The sequence below is a fragment of the Nyctereutes procyonoides genome, unplaced genomic scaffold (genome assembly GCF_905146905.1).
Source record: "Nyctereutes procyonoides isolate TBG_1078 unplaced genomic scaffold, NYPRO_anot_genome, whole genome shotgun sequence".
NCBI lineage: Eukaryota > Metazoa > Chordata > Mammalia > Carnivora > Canidae > Nyctereutes > Nyctereutes procyonoides.
This window is the reverse complement of record NW_026575046.1, coordinates 68,269,315-68,291,470: the sequence shown is the minus strand read 5'-3', so window position 1 is coordinate 68,291,470 and position 22,156 is coordinate 68,269,315. Positions and strand designations below refer to the sequence as shown.

The following is a 22,156-nucleotide window of genomic DNA, read 5'->3' as shown; positions in this document are numbered from 1 at the left end:
TGATTTTATTTAGGATACAATCTTCTCAAAAATTATCACAGTGGTCTTTCAACTATCGTTTCCAAAATCTACCCTATCTGCTGCATACCTTATACTGTCTTTAGTGGGTTTTTGTTTTGTTTTGTGTAGTTTTTGTTTTAAGATTTTATATATTTATTTGAGAGAGAGAGCTTGAGGCCAGGTGGGGAGAATCTCAAGCTGAGTTGGCTCTGAGTTTGGATCCCAACTCCAGGCTCAATCTCACATCCTTGAGATCATGACCTGAACTGAAACTTCAGTGTTATTTGTAATAGAGACATTTGTCATAACTGTTCTCCTTAAAAAGGAGTCTTAAAATGTTTCTACTATAAGTAGCAATCCAGATTCTTGATAATGGTGTCAAGGCTCATTACTATCCCACTAAGTCTTCCTCAATTTGTGGCCATTATAATGTGACAAAGAAAACCCTAGTTTTAGACAACTGTTGACCACTTCGCTATATTTGAAGCTATTAGCACAGGATCTGATTTGTAGTATACGTATTATGTTTGTTCTCCCATTTTTGTTATAGAAACTTGCTGCACTGTGTCAGAGTTCTTTACTTCAACAACTCTTTTTGCCAATAGGAACCCTGTCTTGATTTATTTCAAGTGCCCAGTACTATTGAATAAATATAAAATAGGGTTCTTGTATTTAGCAACATGACCCATTTCACACCTTACTTCTAACAACCTTTAGATTTCTAGTTAGCTTATAACATAGAACTTGAATTTCAAAAGACTAAATTAAAGCATAACAATGACCAATAGTTTAGATTTTTTTTAAAAAAATCTGTTATTTTCTATGGTAGCCTATTATTAGGGTAAGTATGCTTTGTGCATCAACCATATATCAGCAATGATTTATGATTCATTTTCATACCTAAAACTCATGTCATTATGAAACAACTTTTATGGACTGTCTTTTCCTGTAGGAAAAAAACCTTGAAGATAATTTACAGAGTTTGGCTACACGATTAGCTCCAATTTATAAGCAGTATGCTCCAGTTGCTTACCAAAACCAGGTACGTTTTGGGACCATATACAGTGCTCTTAAACATGGTTGAAATTTCTATGTTAGCATCATTGTTAATAGAAAACCTTCAAATTTCAACTTGAGTATATATCTACTTTTAGAACAGCTTAAATTATCCAGCCTGGGTTTACCTGATTGTTTTAGCTTTTTTTTTTCCCTGCCCCCCCCTTTTTTCCCCGGCCCCCCCTTTTAGCTTGTTTTTAAAAGACTTCTTATTATGACAATTAAACTAAAACTCCAGAATGATAGAGTTCTGATTAATTCTAAAAATGTAATTTATGCATTTTTAGAATTTATGCATTTTAATTTAAGCATGATTGGTTCAACACAAGAAAATTAATCAATGTAGTATACTACCTACATTGATAAAACATTACAAAAACCATAAAAACAAAAGTCCTTATAGATAGAAGATACTTGACAAAATTCAACACATTCATGATTAAAACAGTTAAGAAAATGGCAATAGAAGGGAATTGCCTCAGCCTGATAAAGGACATCTATAAAAACCCACGGAAAATATCATAATTACAATTAAAGACCAAAAAATTTTTTACTTAATATTTGGAACAAGACAGTATGTACTCTCACCATTTCTATTAAACATTTTGCTGGAGGTTCTATTAAGAACAAGTTGAAGAAATTCAGACTACAAAAGGAGATAAAATAATTTCTACTAGCGACTGGTATGATCCTTTATGTGGAAACTACTGAGGAACACACATACATACACACCCACTATTCAAGCTAATAAATGAGTTTAGCAAGCTTTCGTGATACAAGATCATTATGTAGAGGCCCTATGTTTCTATCTATTATCAATAGACAATCCAAAAATAAAAATAAGGATAAAATAGGTTGCAAGAGTTTTAAATTCTGTACTTCAAAGGACATCACCAAGAAATAAATGAGGTATGGGGGAATGAGAGGATGATTGGGGTATGAGCTCTCAGGTATAAGATAAATAAGATTTTATCTGTTGACTGCACAGCATGGGGACTACAATTGACAATACTATTTATATACTTAAAAGTGTTTAAGAATCTAAAATGTTACCACCACACACACAAAATCATCCTTATGAAGTGAGGAATTGAGATTTCTTAATTAAATCTTTATTTGTATTATCATGAATAGCATGCTCTCTGTTAATTGCTAAATTTTCATTTTTAAAGAGTTAAAATTCACTTTCTATATTAGCTGATGAACATAGGTATTTATGTATGCGTACTTTTTATAGACATTGAAAACTCTTTACATGTGATTAATGCACTATAGTAGTCTCTCTTCCTAATGGGATAATTTAAGCTTCTTCTGCTTGTTTATTCACCACCAGCTGGTATTGTTGTCACCCTACCATTAGTCACATCCAGTCATTGTCATTTTACTTCATGTCTCAATCTTCAAGACTCTTCCTCCTGAATGTTTCTGAGCTACACATCCACTATTTACCACCCTGTAGGCAGAAGTTATTGAAATTACAAAGTGTAATTAGGTCAAGAACTTTGTCAGGAAGTAATTTTTACTCTTTGCTAAAGGTGATTCTTCCTGCCTTTTAAAGCTGTGTGTTACCCATTTCTCATTTAGGTAGAATATGAACATGTTGCCCGAGAATGTCGGCTTGGCAGCAAAGAAGGGCGTCCTTTCTCTGGGGTCACTGCTTGCCTAGACTTCTGTGCCCATCCCCACAGGGACATCCACAACATGAATAATGGAAGCACTGTGGTATGTACCTGGGTGCCTTTTGATTCTAAAAGATCCATGGCTTTCTTAGGCTGAGGTCCTGAAACATGATTATTGTTCAAAGTCCTATTTTATTTTCTGTCCCTCATAGTATATATCAATACAATTTAAGTTTACTGTCGAAGTTACAGGACTGGCCTTGAATATTTTGTTGCAAGTCTTGAATCATTGTGGTTACCTTTGCTAGGAGATAGGAGTACAGTTCTATGTTATCAGACTGGTAGTTGGAAAGTTAAACAACTTACTGGTTTTCTTGTTTGGTTTGGTTTCGGTTTTGCCTTCTGTGTACCTCAGGGTTTTTGTGAAGGAACTATGCCAAATTTATCATGTTTTTTGTGCATGTTTGTTCTTAATGCCAGTATATATGTATGTTACATTACTATTCCAGAATCATCAGAAATATTTGCATTTAGAAATGCATGCTTAGGTTTACAGCCATGAAAAGAATTACATGCCCCTAGCATGAAATCAGTGAAGATATTTTAAATTAGGTAAAAGAGCCTGGGGAAAATCGTGCAATTAAACCTTTTGTAAGTGAAATGGGTTTGCTGAAAGAAAGAAAGAAAGAAAGAAAGAAAGAAAGGGAAAAAAGAAATGGGTTTGCTTCAAGTAATTGTCTTCTTATTTAGTAAAACATACCGCTCTATTTTTTGCACTACACCAGTCTGTTTGGTTGGCCCCATATAAAAGATAGCTATGGGATCTTGAAAGTACACAGTCTAAGCCATCAAAAGGCAGCCTTCCTTCCTCGTTTGGCCAATAAACTTTGTGATAGATTAAGGAGCCTTTCTTTTTCTTTTGCTTTTTGTTGATATCATTCTTCTCCACTGCCGTATACTGTAGTCTTTGAGACCAATGTAATTTTCAAATGTTGAAATATTATAAATCTGTCCGGGTGAATCTTAGCCAACGTGTCGTCATTGCTTAGTACGTTTGACCTTATTTGCTTCATTATAGATCATCAGGCTGAATTAGGTTTAGTGTCAAACCAAATTCTGGTTCATCTTTTCTTGTGTATTATTCAGTGATGCCTCTTCTCCACTGCTCTTGCTCATGCCATGAGGCTCATACTTAGAACTTGACATAACTCCAAATTTCCCCGTCTCTGAAAACCCTGAATTCTTAAAATTCAGCTGCCAATTCTTTTCTGCTGCCTCAGTCTTTCTAATTATGCTCCTCATATCAGGTCCTGGTCCTTTTCTTATTCTCCCTGTGAACAAATAAACTGATTAAAGTAAATATTTATTGGTGGAAGAGTCTAGGTTTTAACATGATTGCTTTTAAATTATTGACAAATTACAACCCAGAGAATTCTTTTTTTTTTCAACCCAGAGAATTCAATATTTAAAGTATTCCTGTTAAATGTGACTGTAAATATGTGAAAATAGTGTGATTTTTAAAACTTTATGCTTATCTTACATTATCATCTGTATTCATCAACTCTATCAACCTTATAATCAGGCAGTTTTCTTTCTTTCCAGCCTACTGGCTTAGAAAGAGCCCCTCAGCTCTAGAAGAAATGTTTTTAATAAAAATCCAAATTATCCATTGGATATATCTTTGGTGGATCCTTAATGATAACTTGCAAATTAATTACCATTAAGATCCTATTCTATGAAGAATAGTTAATATTAATATTTAATTTAATTTTTAATATTAGGTATTAAAGTCAGGAATAGTAGTAGTTCTGTTTTTTCTTTCTATAATGAATAAAAATAAAAGCTTTTAAAGTAAGGATATATCTTTGGTGGATCCTTAATGATAACTTGCAAATTAATTACCATTAAGATCCTATTCTATGAAGAATAGTTAATATTAATATTTAATTTAATTTTTAATATTAGGTATTAAAGTCAGGAATAGTAGTAGTTCTGTTTTTTCTTTCTATAATGAATAAAAATAAAAGCTTTTAAAGTAAGGAGAAGGGAAAAAAATAAAGAATAAGGACTGAGATAAAGTTATATTCAAGAGAGAATTTTCTTTAAATGTCTTATTTCACATTCAAAAGAAAGGTAGGGGGCAGCCCGAGTGGCTTAGCAATTTAGCGCTGCCTTCTGCCCAGGGTATGATTCTGGAGACCCGGGATCAAGTCCCATGTCAGGTTCCCTGCATGGAGCCTGCTTCTCCCTCTGCCTGTGTCTCTGCCTCTCTCTCCCTCTCTCTCTCTCTCTCTCTCTCTGCGTGTGTCTCACATGAATAAATAAATAAAATCTTTAAAAAAAAAGAGAGAAAGAAAGAAAGAAAGGTAGGTAGGTAGAGCTTACTGGTATATTCCTAACCAAAGCAGAAGCAACATGAAGCAGAAAGAGAAAATTTATCAAAATGAAATGTTTAACTTTTAAAAACTATTAGAATTTTTTTAAATAAATAATTTTTAAAATAATAAAATATAAATTAAAAACTATTAGAACATGAGTCCTGCTAGAAAAAGAAATCTCTTGTGCCTCTTCTTTAACTTATTTAATACCGGTTCAGTTCATTTAATGAGGAAAGAAAAATCACTCTTAACAGGCAGAGAAAGGGATTGAAGGAAAAAAAAATATCTATAGATCTATCAATAAATTCCACTTCTAAGCAGAAGTGGAAAAACCCTTAATGAAAATACAGCAAATAGAAAATTCTTAATAATCAATCCCCCTCTACCCAAAGAATGTGACATAACTTAAGAAATAGGGTAATAGGGCACCTGGGTGATTCAGTCAGTTAAGCATCTGCCTTTGGATCTGGTCATGATCCCCGGGTCTGGGGATGGAGCCCCACTTTGGGCTCTGTGCTCAGCAGGGAGTCTGCTCCTCTCTCTGTCCTTTCCCCTGCTCACGGTCTGTCTCTCACTCTCCCTCTCTCTCAAATAAATAAAATCTTTTTTAAAAATAGGGCAATATATAGGCTAAAATAATGTCTTCTTAATAGTTAATATTTAATATGAAGGCTTTGGACAATCCTGCAGACATTCCTTAACTTAGACAATGAAGTACAATGGAATGTAACAAAAAGGTTTAATGTTTAAAATATTATATGGGTTTGATTTGCCTCGCTGGAACAGCATGTGACTGTTGACCTTGGGGTATTGTGAGTTTGAGCCCCACATTAGGGATACAGTTTACTTTTTAAAAATATTATAAAATACATAAACATGTATAATATCATTTACTTATCATTTCAACTCAAAATTATACTGATCTGCTTATAAATAACTGATAAATTACCAGAATTGAAGAGTGTTGAGTGGCTTATTATATGGTAGTTTATCCAGAATTACTATCCATCAGTAACCACTGGAAAATAGAATAGGAACACAGATCCTCTTGACAATAGCAACAGTTAGAAGGTAGAAATAAACTATGATAAATGTGTAGGACCTATTTCGTGTTTTCTTTCTGTCAGGTTTGTACTTTAACACGAGAAGATAACCGCTCCTTGGGGGTTATCCCTCAAGATGAGCAGCTGCATGTGCTACCACTCTACAAACTCTCAGACACAGATGAGTTTGGCTCTAGAGAAGGAATGGAAGCCAAGATCAAGTCTGGGGCCATTGAGGTGCTCACACCCTGTCGTAAAAAAAGAAAACGTTTTACTCAGCCCGTACCTCGTTCTGGGAAGAAGAGGGCAGCAATGATGACAGAAGTTCTTGCACATAAGATAAGAGCTGTGGAGAAAAAATTCGTCCCTCGGGTCAAACGGAAGAACAACTCAACAACAAACAATAGCAAGACTTCGTCGCTGCCGCTTTTAGGTGAGGCCTGTGGATACTGCTGAATTTTTGTGCATAACTTCCAGTGGCTGAAGGGTTAGGACTTGAGTTTGCACCTTATTTCCCCTCTCCTTTCTCTTTGCTGCTCTCTTAGGAATGTGGCATTATGGGGGCAGGGGGGAGAAAAGGGGCACCTTGGTGGCTCAGTCAGTTGAGCATCTGCCTTCATCTCAGGTCATGATCCCAGGGTCCTGGGATTGGGCCCCTCATGGGGACTCCCTGCTCTGTGGGGAATTTGATTCTCCCTTTCCCTCTGCCCCTGCTTGTGCTCTTCTCTCTTTTTCTTTCTGCCATATAAATAAATTTTTTTAAAAAGACAACACAACTTTAGATAGATATCAGTTAAGTTAGATAATTGTTCTTAAACTGCGTTTATTTTTAATACAGATTGGTTTAGAGTTCACAGTAAGACACTGGGGGCACCTGGGTGGCTCAGTGTTTGAGCAACTACCTTCATCCAGGTCTTGATCCCAGAGTCCTGAAATCAAGTCCCACATCAGGCTCCCCATAGGGAGCCTGTTTCTCCCTCTGCCTATGTCTCTACCTCTCTCTGTGTGTCTCTCATGAATAAATAAATAAAATCTTAAAAAAAAAAAAAGACACTGACTACATACATGGAAACAATTTCTACATACTTGCCAAAACCTAAAGTCAACAAGAAAGTGACCCATCAATGTTTCTTGGTATTTCTTCCACTTATACTCTCTCTCTTTTTTTAAATATGTTTTTATTGTTTGTTTCCCTTCCGTTTTGAAGTCCTACTCCTCCTTCTTGGCATACATGAAATAACATCACTTCCTTGATGTCTTCCTCAGTCAACTTTAGCATCAGTTTAAGTAATGCAGTCAACAGGTATTACTAAGCACCACTTGGTGCTGTTGTGGGTGTTGGAAATGTAGCGGTGAAAGAGGAGAGGGAACCCTGTGCAAGAATACCGTCACATATGGCTATCAGAGAATGATTTGCTGAGAATGTGGCATTTCAGTCAAGTCCTCAAGCCAATGAGAATCATCAGTGTCTTTATTTGGAGAAACAGTATTCCAGGCAGTGGAAATGGCAAATATAAAGGTCAGGAGGCAAGAACCTGGAATCCTTGAGGCATGCAAGGGGGCCAGTGTGGCTGAAGCAGAGCATGAAATGGGAAGAAGAGTAAGTGATAGATCAGAGAAGGAAAAGGGATGTTTGAAAAGTTCACCCCAGGTTTTGTAAAAGAGAGAGGACTATAACCTAATTCAAACCTAACGTTCTGTTTACTGGTTTGAAACTGAGAAACAGGGCAGCCCCAGTGGCGCAGCAGTTTAGCGCCGCCTGCAGCCTGGGGTGTGATCCTGGAGACCCGGGATTGAGTCCCACATCAGGCTCCCTGCCCAGTCTGCTTCTCCTTCTGCCTGTGTCTCTGTCTCTAATAAATAAATAAAATCTTAAAAAAAAAAAAAAATAAACAAAACTGGGAAACCTTAGGCAGAGTAAAGAAAAATAGGGTGATTGTAAAGAAGCTATCTTAACCACTCAGGAGAGGGATGATGGAGCTTGGACCAGACTGGCTCATGAGGAGCATATGAGAAATGTCCCGTCCTGGATGTTTTTAAGGCAAAGACAACAAAATTTCTCATAAATCTGGAGTGTGGACAAAACGAAGTGTCAGTGTTTATCCTCATGTTATTGGTCCGAAGGAACTGGAAAACTGGAGAAATCACTGAAAGGTCATGAGAAATGGGGAGAAAAGAATAGATTTGGAAAGATACAGAGGGAGATCAGAAGCTTGATTTGGGGCATGTCAAATTCAGGGCACCTGTCAGACAACTGTTAGGAAAAGAATTGTTTAAGAATATATAGTTCAGAGAAGAGATGTAGGCTAGACGTAATGATTTTTTTTAAATTTTCTGTATTTTTAAAGCAGGCTCCACATCCAGTGTGAAGCAATGGGGCTTGAATTCACCACCCTGAGATCAAGAGTGTACGTTTATTTAACTGAGCCCCCCCAGACTGCCCCTCAAACATTTTTTTTTTAAGATTTTATTTTATTGGGGATCCCTGGGTGGCGCAGCGGTTTGGCGCCTGCCTTTGGCCCAGGGCGCGATCCTGGAGACCCGGGATCGAGTCCCACATCGGGCTCCTGGTGCATGGAGCCTGCTTCTCCCTCTGCCTGTGTCTCTGCCTCTCTCTCTCTCTCTCTCTCTCTCTCTCTCTCTCTCTCTGTGTGACTATCATAAATAAATAAAAATTAAAAAAAAATTTATTTTATTTATTTATTCGTGAGAGACACACAGAGAGAGGCAGAGACCAAGGCATACGGAGAAGTAGGCTCCTCGTGGGAGGACCAGTGAGGGACTTGATCCCAGGACCCTGAGATCACGACCTGAGCCAAAGGCAGATGCTCAACTCTGGTGCCCATTATAGTTAGTTGATTTGTCTCCTAAACCTTTTCTTATTTAAATCTTGGTTTTTTCCTATTTTTCTTCCTTTTTTCTTTTTTACATATAGTAGAAACCATTATCCTATAGAGACAAATTCAGCTCCAACTTTAAAAACACTTAACTATGGGGGCATCTGACTGGCTCAGAAGGTAGAGCATATGACTCCTAATCTTGTTTGAAGTGGTGAGTTCAAGTCCCTCATTGAGTGTAGAGTTCACCAAAACGACAACAGCTGTAACATACCAGAAAACAAAAAAACACTTGATATGGCAAGGCCACTGTCTGAATTCTACATTCTTGTTTCTTCACATGAGGAAGCACAGTGTCTGATGGTATCTCTTTTTGTGATCTTAAGGTTGATCCATGGTACCCGTGTTGTCAGCATGAGTCTTTTATCTCCTGGTTTTAAAAATATGTACTATCATGTTCTGTATTCATTGTTCCATTAGAAGTAACAAAGTCTACCATTCTTCTTTCCATTTGTTAGTTGATTTGCTTTTCAAAAGAAATATTGTCCTGATCAATAACATGTTAATTCTGAGGTATGGTTCATACGGAGAAATTAGAATAAATGCTTCGCAATTTGATTCTATTCACCAGTTTCAGAATAAAAGTTAGTGCCTAGGCATCTTCTAGTATGTTCAGTTTTTTAAAATTTAGTGTCATTTTTCATCTCATGCTTTTTATATTTTTTATTATTTTATTGATAGTATTTATTATTTTAAAAGATTTTAATTATTTGAGAGAAAGTGTGAGCATGAGAGAGAGAGAGCCCACAAGCAGGGCAGAAGGAGAGGTGGAAGTAAACTCCATGTTGAGCAGGGAGCCCAATCCCAGGACCCCAGGATCATGACCTGAGGCAAAGGCAGTTGCTTAACCGATTGAGCCACCCAGACACCCCTATATATATTTTTTATTTATTTAAATTCAATTTGCCAACATCTAGTATAACACCCAGTGCTCGTCCTATCAAGTCAGACACCCCTGTATTTATTACTACTTAGAGTTTATATTTCAGCGCACATTAATTGGGCTTCTTTCCCCGAATTATATATGAAAATGCTTTAAAAATCCTCAAATTGTGCCATCTTTAATCGGTAGAAACCCATCATGCTGGCTTCTGAACTTAATTTTGTCATGACCCCAATTGTCTCTGATAGTTTCTTCCTTAGCTGCTGTTTTGACAAGATGTTCTAGGTTCATCTTATATAATCCTGCCCCATATATAAATTCAGCCATCTCTCCACGGAGTCCAAAGAAAAAAATACACCTTGGATTTATACTGATATTCAACTTTAGAATTACAGGGTATTCCTTAACTTTCTTTCCTTTTTTTCTTCTTTTCTTTTCTTTCTTTCTTTCTTTTTTTCTTTATATATTTGCCAGGAGAGTTGCCTTATTTGTTTTTTGTAAAATGAGAGAAATGACTGGGCAGACATTTATGTAATGCTAGGAAAGATTCAATAAAGAGATAGTGGAGAGGCAAGGCAGGGAGAATTAGCATTATTTTTTGCTTGTAGCTCCATTTTATACTTAATTTAGTATGTTTAAGATTCACTTACCTGATTCTATGCTGCCTCTAAAAATTCCTATCATATTCAATCTTTGTGTCATTCCATAATAGCATCTTTATAATAATATATATCCTTTTAGTAGCCCTCTGCACAATACTTGTCTTACAACTCCTTGTCCTTTTGTAATCTGACCCATAATTTTTTAAATAGATTTATCCATTTCAGTGAAATACTCCTTAACTATTTAAAAGTGAGACCAGGCAGTGTGTTTGAGTGGCTTAGTTGGTTAAGCCTTGGACTCTTGATTTTAGCTCAGGTCATGATCTCAGCGTTGTGAGTTCAAACGCTAAGTTGGGCTCTGCTCTGGGACTAGAACCTACTTAAGATTCTCTCTCCCTAAAAAAAAAAAAGATTCTCTCTCCCTCTCCCTTTGCCCCTCTCTCCACTCCCCTAAAAAAGAAAGAGAACTGGGGCACCAGGTTGGCTCAGTCAATGGAGCATGAGACTCTTATTTCAGGGTTGTAAATTTTGGTCCCTCATTGGGTGTAGAGATTACTCTAAAAAGGTAAAAGTAAAATAAAAATGAGAACGGTCTCATTTATACTGGCTTTGGCAGCATGTATACTGAAATCGGAATGATACAGAAAAGATTAGCATGCCCACTGCACAAGGGCATTTGTGACGTGCTCCAAGTTATTTATTTTTTTAAGCTTTCCATGTTTGTTTTTTATAAAAAGATTTATTTATTTATTCATCAGAGACACAGAGAGGCAGAGAAATAGGCAGAGGGAGTAGCAGGTTCCATGCAGGGAGCAGATGTGGGACTCCGTCCCGGGACCCCAGGATCAAGACCTGGGCCAAAGGCAGGTGCTCAACCTCTGAGTCACCCAGGTGCCCTACGCTTTCCATGTTTAAAAAAAGGAAGAGAAAGGGATCCCTGGGTGGCGCAGCGGTTTGGCGCCTGCCTTTGGCCCAGGGCGCGATCCTGGAGACCCGGGATCGGATCCCGTGTCGGGCTCCCGGTGCATGGAGCCTGCTTCTCCCTCTGTCTGTGTCTCTGCCTCTCTCTCTCTCTCTCTCTCTCTCTCTCACTGTGTGCCTATCATAAATAAATTTAAAAAAATTTAAAAAAAAAAAAAGGAAGAGAAGGAATTATCTTGTCTCCAGGTTGTATTGTTTGAGGGTGAAATTGCTCATTTTTTTTTTTTACATTTTATTTATTGATAGTTTTTTTATTGGATTAGGTCAATGGTTGCTGTTATATTCTTAATTATTTTAAAACATGGCCATTTTACCTTTTCTATTACTTGACCTAAAATCAGCTGCTTTCACACTTCCAAAAATTTTTTTAGAACTTCAAAACATGGAGAATATCCTGAAAGAAAATGTTTCCATTTGATATGTGGTTTGTGTGGTTTGTCAGAATAGATTGCCTACAAGAGCCAATGTGATAATAGAGATCTACCTAATTAGTGAGAAAGAAACAAAGCTTAAATGAACTTGCTCTTGAGGATCACAAATGACTTATTTCAACTAAAAATTTTTAGGTGATTTCCCTTTGCCTAATAATTGAGTTTGCTGGTCATGATGTTTTCATGACCCAGAAATATTCATAAACTATTACTTATTTTTACTTTTTTGAAAATGAGACTATGCAGTATCTAAAATGTATCTAAGCATCTTTGGGTAGAAATACTGCTCTAGATTGTGTTATCACCTGCATTGTATTCTACTGTATGATTTTAATATTTATTTCATAGCCAATTAGATCATTTCTAATCTCTTACTATTTTAAGCAATGGACATCCTTCTCGCTAAATCTGTGTGCTTATTTATGATTATTTGCAAAGAGAAGAGTTCTTTAAGGAAAATAATTGGCTGAAAAAGCATACTAAACTACATGCAATTTTTAATGCCTGCTTGTGTGTTTGATTTAAAGTCAATAGAACAAAACTGACCAAGCTCACCATCATCGATATTTTGTCATATTATCCTTTGTATTTCTGTGTTAAGATATTCCTTAGAGACAACTACCCAAAGCAGTATTGTACTTATCTTTGCATTTGGTGTCCTTTTCTCTGTTTAGGGAATAAAACCGAAGCCTTGCAACTTGAAATAAAAAGTGAAACTGAACCCCATTTTATCTTCAAAGGTTCGGACAACACTAAAACCTACTCACTGACCCCATCCATTCCTCACACATTGAAAGAGGCAAACATATCTCCAGGTTTCTCCTGGTCCTCTAAGACCACATCAGCCACAACAGCTCCCTTTAAGAATGATGTGTCAGTTTCTTACGGGTTTTCAGAAAGAAGTAGCAATCCCCACTGCACAATGCCTTCTGCGAGACACAGTGGTGCTAATGCAGCTGCTGGGGAATGCACTGGAATTGCACAGCCTGGTGAAGTAGTTGCTCTTTCCACCTTGTCTACTCCCATGACAGAGTCCCTGGTTTATTCTGAGCCTTCCACTGGTCCATCTGAACAGCTACCTTCTAATCATCCAAACCAGCAAGCCCCATTCACCACCTCTCATGACCTTACATCCTCTCTGGTGGAAGAAGATGAGCAGCATTCTGATGCAGATGAGCCTCTATCAGATGACCCCCTATCAGATGACCCCCTGTCACCTACTGAGGAGAAATTGCCCCACATCGATGAGTATTGGTCAGACAGTGAGCACATCTTCTTAGATGCCAACATTGGTGGGGTGGCAATAGCACCTGCCCACGGCTCCGTTTTGATTGAGTGCGCCCGGCGAGAACTTCATGCGACCACTCCTGTTGAACACCCAAACCGGAATCATCCCACACGCCTTTCCCTTGTTTTCTACCAGCACAAAAACCTGAATAAGCCCCAACATGGTTTTGAACTAAACAAAATTAAGTTCGAGGCTAAAGAAGCTAAGAATAAGAAAATTAAGGCCTCAGAGCAGAAAGACCAGGCAGCTAATGAGGGTCCTGACCTGTCCCCTGAAGTTAATGAATTGAACCAAATTCCTTCTCATAAAGCGTTAACATTAACCCATGACAATATTGTCACCGTGTCCCCTTATGCTCTCACACATGTTGCAGGGCCCTATAACCATTGGGTCTGAAGGCTTTTCTCCCCTTAATGCCTTTGCTAGTGCAGTGTATTTTTTCAAGGTGCTGTTAAAAGAAAGTCATGTTGTCGTTTACTTATCTTCATCTCACCCATTTGAAGGCTGAGGTAAAAAACAAAAAAACAACAAAAATGGGGTGGGTGTTTCTTAACTGTGACTATATTTTGACAATTGGTAGAAGGTGCACATTTTAAGCAAAAATAAAAGTTTTATAGTTTTAAATACATAAAGAAATGTTTTGGTTAGGTGTTAACCTTGATAGAATCACTCAGTTTGGTGCTTTAAATTAAGTCTGTTTACTATGAAACAAGAGTCATTTTTAGAGGATTTTAACAGGTTCATGTGCTATGATATAAAATCAAGATACAGTGTTAACTCTACACAGCTCCTGGTGCTTACCCACATCAACAGTTAAAAATAAGCTGCATTACTATGTCATGGTGCCATCGTTCCAACATCTTCCAATCATTGCTAGAAAATCGGCATATTCCTTTGAAATAAACCAATGAAATGTTTTCTCTCAAAATATCTCCTAAATAAAATAATTCAATATTGTTAATGGTTGGAGGCTGTTCATAAATTGTAAATATATATTTTAAAAGCACTTTCTATTTTTAAAAGTAACTTGAAATAGTATAGCATAAGAATCTTATTGTTTATTGTTTGTGCATATTTGCATACAAGAGAAATCATTTATTCTTGCTGTGTAGAGTTCCATCTTGTTAACTGCAATATGTATTCTAATCATGTATATGGTTTGTTGTTTTTTTTAATGTTGTCCTTTCTCATGCAAATATTAGCTACTTCTATAAAATAGTTAGAACATGCAAAAATTGTTAATTTTCTCTAAAATTGGAATTAGGAAGCATATCACCAATATCTGTTAACATTTTATTTGGAACTAAGTAAGCGTGGTCTCTTCTGATTTATCAAGCAACAGTGGCCCCAATTTACTTTAACTCCAGCTTTCTGAATATAATCATGAAAGGTTTTTCCAAAAGGAGATGGGACATAGTAGTATTCAGAAGAGTCAAATGCTTCTAAAGTTTCAAGGTGATAAAATTTAAAAATTAAGTAGCCAGAACCCTACCCATCCCAAATTGCCTTATTTGTTCTGAAACTCAATCTGGTAGAGTAAGAATAAAATTCCCATAGAAATCTTTTGAAAAGAAATCCCCTAATGTCATCATATATCCACACATCCCAAACAGTAGGAGTGGTGTTCAAAGTAGGGTATTGTCCATTAAGAGCTAATCCAAAGTAGTTTATCTAAGCATATTAGTTTTAGGGAAAAAACTCATCTTCTCTGATAATTGCCTATGTTCTAGGTAACAGGAAAATAGGCATTCTGTTTATGTTAGCCTTCCCATTATTTTTTCCCATTACTTATTGACTCATTTTATAACAAAACAAAAGGGATTGCCCAAGCAAAATGTTTAGAACAAGAAATTTCAATGAAATACTTGATTCTATTAAAATGCAGAGGTGCTATAACATTCAAAGTGTCAGATACCTTGGGAGTGTGGAAAACCTAAATAATGGTGCTTCTCCCTTGGAAATGCCATAGGAAGCCCACAACTGCTAATACTCAACAATTTTGGTGCAAAAGCAAACAGTTCCAGCAAGCTCTAAAGAAAAACTCATTGTAACTTATATTAAAATAATATATGGTGCAAAGTATCAGTTTCAAGCTTTTGACTAATCCAAGTGAAGGAATATGAAGGGATTGTATATAACAAATATCCATTGGTAGTCCATCATCTTGTACAAGTAGATTTCTGCTTTTTGAATATGTAAAGTAGGGTGATTCATTGACTTTAGTATTTTGTGTGCCTTAGATTTCCGTTTTAAAACATGTATATTTTTGTGAGCCTAAGGTTTCTTATACATATAAGTATATAAATAAGTGATTGTTTATTATTTCAGCTGCTTCCTTAAGATATTTACTAGTATTAGACTATCAGGAATACACCCTTGTGATATTTCGTTTTAGATATTAGGCCTTAGCTCCCACTAGAAATTATCTCCTCACCAGATTTAATGAATCAAGTTTTAAGACCCTTTAACCATCCACCCATCTTTCTTCCCTTCAACACTTACTGAACGTCTGCAGAATTTAAATATTAGCTTTTGTTTTTCTTTGAATTGCCACCCATGACACAGTAAACATGAAGAATTAAAATCTTAAAAAGATGCTTTTATCCCCCCCCTTTTTTTTTTCAAAGAAACAGTAAATTTCCTTCAAAAGAATCCATTGTAGGGGCGCCTGGCTGGCTCAGCCAGTAGAACAAGTGACTCTTAATCTCAGGTCTTGTTCGAGCCCCATCTTGGGCATAGAGTCTATTTAAAATTGTAAAAACAAAAAGAATGAAGGATTCCATTGTAATATATCTGCAGCAGTTCAAATCAGTGTCACTACCGTTGAGTAAGTTTCTTAAGAAACTTGAACCACCATTGTTATTTAGGAGAATACTGGGATTTGTGAAGTTGGTTGCAGTTGCCCAAAGCAAGTACATGAAAATATCCCTTCTCAACTGAAATGTTATAAAATGTTCCATTATTATAATTGACACCGTCAATGTCCTGTCTCAATTGATAACACCATGGTGGGAACCACTTGTGATTCCTACTTTGTTGGACTCTCATAAGTTAAACAGTTTACCCTCCCATTGTCTGCCCTGTGATTTTTTTTTTAAGCTTATGCTTATTCAATGTTCTCCAGCAATTGTGATTGTATGCTAGTGACACTGCTTTTAGAATGCTTTTATGAAGCAAGGAAATAAATTTGTTTGAAATGACATTTTCACTCAGAAAACTGGTCATCTAACATTATTTCTGCACCTTTTATTATGTTTTACTAGAACGATCACCTTTGGCTTTACCCATCTTACAGTACTCAAAATGAGTTTTTCAATCTTCTGCCCTTGTTCATGGTATAATTTAATTAATTGATACATGACCCCCAGTTAACCCGACCTGTCTATACTATGTTACAAACTTACTAACTACAATGAGCTGTCTATTTTAGAATCCTACAAAAATATCACACTGCCTTTCAAAATCCCATTTCTAATGGCTCTCAGCCGTGGTTGAAAAAAATTTCTGCTTATCAGCCTTACCTACATCTTTCCAATTCATCCACAAAGTACCAACTACATCATGTCATAGACTTAGCTGAAATATATTAACTGAAAGTGAGGCTTGCTGAAAATGTATACTGTAGGTAAATTTTTACATGTTAGCAAAATGTTTGCAGCCTTAACCTTCCAACATCTTTGTTATGCAATCTGCATGTGGATGAAATAATTTAATTTGTTAAATATAGAATTTCAACTAGATGAGATCCATAGCAATTTACTTAAGACATAACCCCAATACATAATTAATTGAATGCATACCCTTGTGTAAATGAGATAATAATTCATGCAAAGTAACCTAATTCCTAATGTTATTACTTAAGTGGACTCAAACTGATTATCATTTATTCCACACCAGCATGTATGAAAATAACTCAAACTACTTAAGTTTATTCGTTAAAACAAATCCTATTGATATTTCTTTTTTATCTGCGACAAAGTTTTGGCATTGCATGACAACTTCCACCAATAGTGGGCACAGGATTTCCTTTGAATGTGCCGAGTAAATCAGTGGCTGTATATGACTTTTAATAATATATAGCTATCTTCTATTTCACAACTTCTTGATGCATGGAAATTTTCTTTTTGTCTACATTTAGTATAACTGTGAATTTTGACCTTCTGTAAAGATTTATGATGAGAATTGTGAAATAATATGGTAGTGGCCTCTCACAGCTCTAGAAGACACCTTAGAAGTCATATAGTTCAATCACTGGGGCCCAGAGAGGAGATGTTAATGTCAATGTGTACTTATGTTTATAATTAGAATTGAAACAATCAAAGGAAGGCCACTTTATGCCACTCGAGGAAACAAACTGTATTTGCTCACCCAGAGAGTATCTTACCCCTGGGAAATAACCTTATTGTGGTACAAGTAAAGATTAAAAAGGCTTTTTTTTTTTCTGTTGGGTTTTCTTGCTTTTTGTTTTTCTGAGAAATTCTGGAAAACCAGTCAAATGAAGTTGGATCAAGATTCCCCTGCCTGCAGAGTTTTGTGGGCCTTGTGTGGGAAATCTAGCTTTTACCTATGAAGCTATCCTGTTAACTCATCCAACAAAATGTGGCAGTAGCCTGAATAAGCTATTTCAAATATATATATATATATACACACACACCAGGTACTTACATAGTACAGGCTTTTATTTCTCCTGGAAATATGCATATACAAGGAGGTAGAAAAAATTGAATGATTGAAAGGGTTCGGGAAAGTATACCCATTGTATATACTACCTAGCCATGGTTGTACAGTCTATTCACACCTCTTGCCAATTGGCTTCACAATTAAGTCCTAGCATAGTTAATTTTGATGTGATTGTCTACATATATTAGAATACTGTTTTATTGTGCACAGCTCCGAAACTTTCCTGTAAGTGTATTGAACTTGTAACTTCAACATCAACAGTTGAGGCACACTTCAACTAGGTGATACAGTGTCCTGATTCCTGAAGAGTCTGGATTTACCCAAATCAAATTGTGCTCCACATTGTGCTTCTAATAGATTTAGGAAATGAGGCCATTCATGGTTCTGGAATGCAAGTCAAAAAATCAGCGTGTCAGAAACTAAATTTGTGTATTTTCTTGGAATGTGCTGAGATTTATTGGCTTTCTTTCTTCTCTTTTGTAAAATAAGAGTCCTCTGTTAATTTTGGAGATGGTAAAACTGGCTTTTATGTAAGACCTCGCTTTTTGTCCACATTGAACTCTACAAACTTGAATTCTCTGCTTTCCAGTATATCTGGATGACTTTCATTCAATTCCTGTTCCTTCTGGGCACCCAATCAAATACTATTATTCACTTCGAAAAGCATATATTTTAATCCTTCAGGTAATGCAAAGATGTAATATAACTTGCTATAATTAAAGCAAAACTTTGTCTAAGGTAGGGATGTTATTATCAGATGTTAAACATATGACCTGACTTAACTGATTTATGTTTGAGTGCAACTTGGGAAACTTTTGTTTAACGGTATAAACCTAGTTTTCCTAAAAATAGAAATTTTGTCCCTAGCAGCTGTGATGAAAGGCATTCTCTCTTGTCTTGTTCATCAGGAAAAAATCTTGCAGCTGTCAGAAACGTTCGCTTTTGGAGAAACAGTGTTGAAAAGTAATTTCATTTGTTCTTCATTTGGCTAGGTATAAACTTAACCATCTTTGACCAGAAACTCTGCTTGTTATTATTTTTCTTTTTTCATTTTACTGAAGCCATGGTGTCACTAAATGTACTTTCTTTTTCTAGTTTTGATTCTTTCCTCTGATTTTCTTTAAATTAAAACTATGTCGCTTCCCCTCTCTATTCTGCATCCACTCCCCGTGTCCCTACACAAATACACATGGTTCTTGTTAAGAACAGCAGTCATCTTGGTCAAGTTGTCTTTTCCTGCTTTCTAAAATCCTGATTCACAAATCTTTTGTGGAATAATACCAAAAGGGATCACAATCTTTTATTCAGTCATTTTCTGTTGGAGGCAAATTCAGTTTTTAGGAGTATAGTGGTCATGAGACCACAGGTGAGCATCCACTTTTTAACAATCCCAACAATGTTTGACTCTCAACATGTCTCTTGGTGTTTGAGTGTTTTGCAAGAACTTGTATCAGAAGTTAAATATTCTAGCACTATTCCTATATAGCTTTGCTATTTCTCTATAATGCATCATACTAATTATTAGTGGTTTGACCAGTGGCTTTGAATTAATAATGGGTCTGATTTATACAGTAGACAATTTTTTTTCACATGTTTTATCCCCCAGCCCAGTTTTGTGGATGGTCTTTACTCTCCAATGTAAATTTACCCCTTCGAAATTTGGGTTTTTGTGATAATAGGAACTATTCTATAATCTGGGTGAGAAAGATTTAAAAAATGAGCTGAAAGTATTTTGAGAATTCTTAAAGATGGGATAGATCAGGTATTTGGAGTTGTGAATGTACTAGGGGGAAGTTAAGGTGCAGGAAGAAGGGAGAATTGTGTTCCTATCAGCAATCTGCAGGTTCACTCCACCATCTCAACACTAAAACATACTGGAATAGCTTTTCCCACCTTGTAGCAGTTTATCTGAAAAAAAAATGAGGAACCATTGTGAATGTAAATATGGTAGTAAGAAAACTTATAACCCCTAGACTTTATAATGTTTTAGGTTATCAAACTGCTTTCACTGTGTGCTCTCTTTTTCTCCCCAACACGGAGGGTTGGACAGATGTCCAAATATTCCTCTTACTGGTAAAGAACCTGCAGGTTGGCAAGAATAGCAAATGCCTTGCTCCAGTCACAGAGCAAGTCCACCCATCTGAGATCAAACCATTTCAATTCTGCAGACTGACTGCTAAATGCATTTCTGCACCATAAACTATGACTTACAGAGTATTATTGAGCAGAAATTGTCAGACCTGATCTAAGAATAATGCAAAACCTACTTATTGTGTGCAAAACATGCTTCTCAACTTTGTTTCCATTATTTATTTAGCCAGTGATTTTTGAATGCATACTTTGGAAGGTCTCCCCAAATTCCCAGGACTTCTGCATTAGGGCTTAGATTAATGAAGCTGTAGTTTTCCCCTTGTAAGTAAGCTTTTTAATGAAGAATGTCCCTGTATTGCTAAAACAAAAGGAAACCTCAGTAATATTTGTCTAAAAATATTATTTTTTTAAAAACTGAGATCAGCAACTCATAATCAAAGTTTAATGTATTTGTTATATTGAAATGCAGGTTTCTAGAAGGGAATGTGCTGGGTAAACTGACTTAGTTCCCAGACCCCCGTGGTAAAAATGTAAAGTTGTTGGCATCTCTAAGAGATAGTAAGTACTGTCTCCCACTTATTTAAATGTTTTGTTTTGTTTTTTGTTCTGCTTTGTTTCCAGCCACGTAAAGTGTCCAAAGTTTAAACATACCTTTGCCCAGAGAGTTAAGAAAAATAATGAGATGTATTTGTAAAGTTTTGGGTAAGCTCTTTATAACTATAAAGAGGTGGGATATTTTGGCATTTCCATGAGTACATTTTGGGGTACTAATGAAAAACCCAAACTTACCTAAATAATCAGATAAATTCCACATTTGATGATTTGGTTCAGTAACTGCCTATCCTCACTAATGCCTGTTTGTGATATTATAAAATGGCTGACAACATAGGACTTTACAAAAACAGCTCTTAGAAAAAAAAAAAGAAACAAAACAAAGACTAAATATTTTATTAATATGTATGGTCATTTTTTTTAAACTTCTATAACAGATAACATTGTGATAGGTGCTTTAAGAGAAATATTTTTCCAGAAATGGTTTTATAGTAAATGGGGGGGCAGCTTTTGCATTGTGATGTATGGGTGGATAGTCATCTTTGAGTTACTAAGAAATCATGAAGTGTTCCCTGAAGAGAAACTCATAAAACTATTTGGCAGAAAGAAAAGCATTAATTTCTAGTTTCTTTATTTTCTCTTGTGTTATATGGTGGCCTATATCACGTGTAGATTCACGTGTATATCAATACTTTGGCTCAAAGGAGAAGACAGTGAGTATCAATAGTGGGTGTAAAATATTCTCAGATTCTTCATTATGGGGAAATAGAGTAGCATTGACTTTTCAATAGAGAAATACCAATTTCACAAGTTAATATTCCTGTCTCTAGGTGACTTTTTCTCTCCTTTGAGTATATTTACTATTTATTTTGTACCTTTGATTTTCTTGCTTTGGGGGATTTATTTTTACCTATTGCAGTCCTACTGTATGAAATATCCCATATAATGAAATAAGTTAGTAAGGGAAAGATTTTAAAACTCCATAAAATCTGGTTTGGGTTCTTAATATATGGGAGAAACAGTTTCAAGAAAAAGCACTTCACCATGCAGAAGGGAAAGAGTAGTCTTAATTATGATGACTTCAATTCAGGATCAAGATGTAGTGCTCTGCATACAAGGGAACACTTACTAGCAGTACTTGAAGACTTGTGAGTTGGAATTGCATGTTACTTGAAAGACCTAATTAAGCTAAATTTTGGTGCACAGCAGTTGTACATGATTTCATGTTTATGTAGCAAAATGCATTGAAATGTACTAGTATTGAAACATACATGTAAAGATAGTTGTGGAAATTGTCTATTATATTTTCCTTGTGTCTCATTTATTTAGAGCACAAAGTTTTTTTTTAAGTGTTCTAACTGAATAAGGCTAAATGAATACTGTAATTGAAATTATATTTTAAATCTTTGTCATGAGTTTTTAAAAAAAACTATTGCAAATTGTATCATTCCTGATTACACAGAACTTTGTGGGTGGTTTTAAATAAATTTTATACTTCTATTTTGCACCTGGTAGTCTAATTTTTCTTTCCTCTTCAAAATAATATTTTAAAATTTTAATATCCAATAAAAATCACACATTTTTAACTATAAAGGACTTTGAGATTTAACATTTGGAGATGTCCAATTGTGTGGATTATGCCCAACATAAAATCA

The 22,156-nt window shown here is 35.9% G+C and overlaps 1 protein-coding gene and 1 pseudogene across 1 annotated transcript in view; both read left to right on the top strand.

Moving 5' to 3' along the window:
* The window catches only part of TET1 (tet methylcytosine dioxygenase 1), a 139,316-nt gene extending 117,352 nt beyond the window's left edge, over positions 1 to 21,964 (top strand). The window contains 4 exon segments of the mRNA XM_055325620.1: positions 953 to 1,042; positions 2,641 to 2,778; positions 6,181 to 6,529; positions 12,565 to 21,964. Of these exon segments, the coding sequence (XP_055181595.1) occupies positions 953 to 1,042; positions 2,641 to 2,778; positions 6,181 to 6,529; positions 12,565 to 13,574 (1,587 nt within the window). The 3' untranslated portion in view covers positions 13,575 to 21,964.
* LOC129510012 (U6 spliceosomal RNA) lies at positions 11,079 to 11,176 on the top strand (annotated as a pseudogene).
* Positions 21,965 to 22,156: the final 192 nt, after the last annotated feature.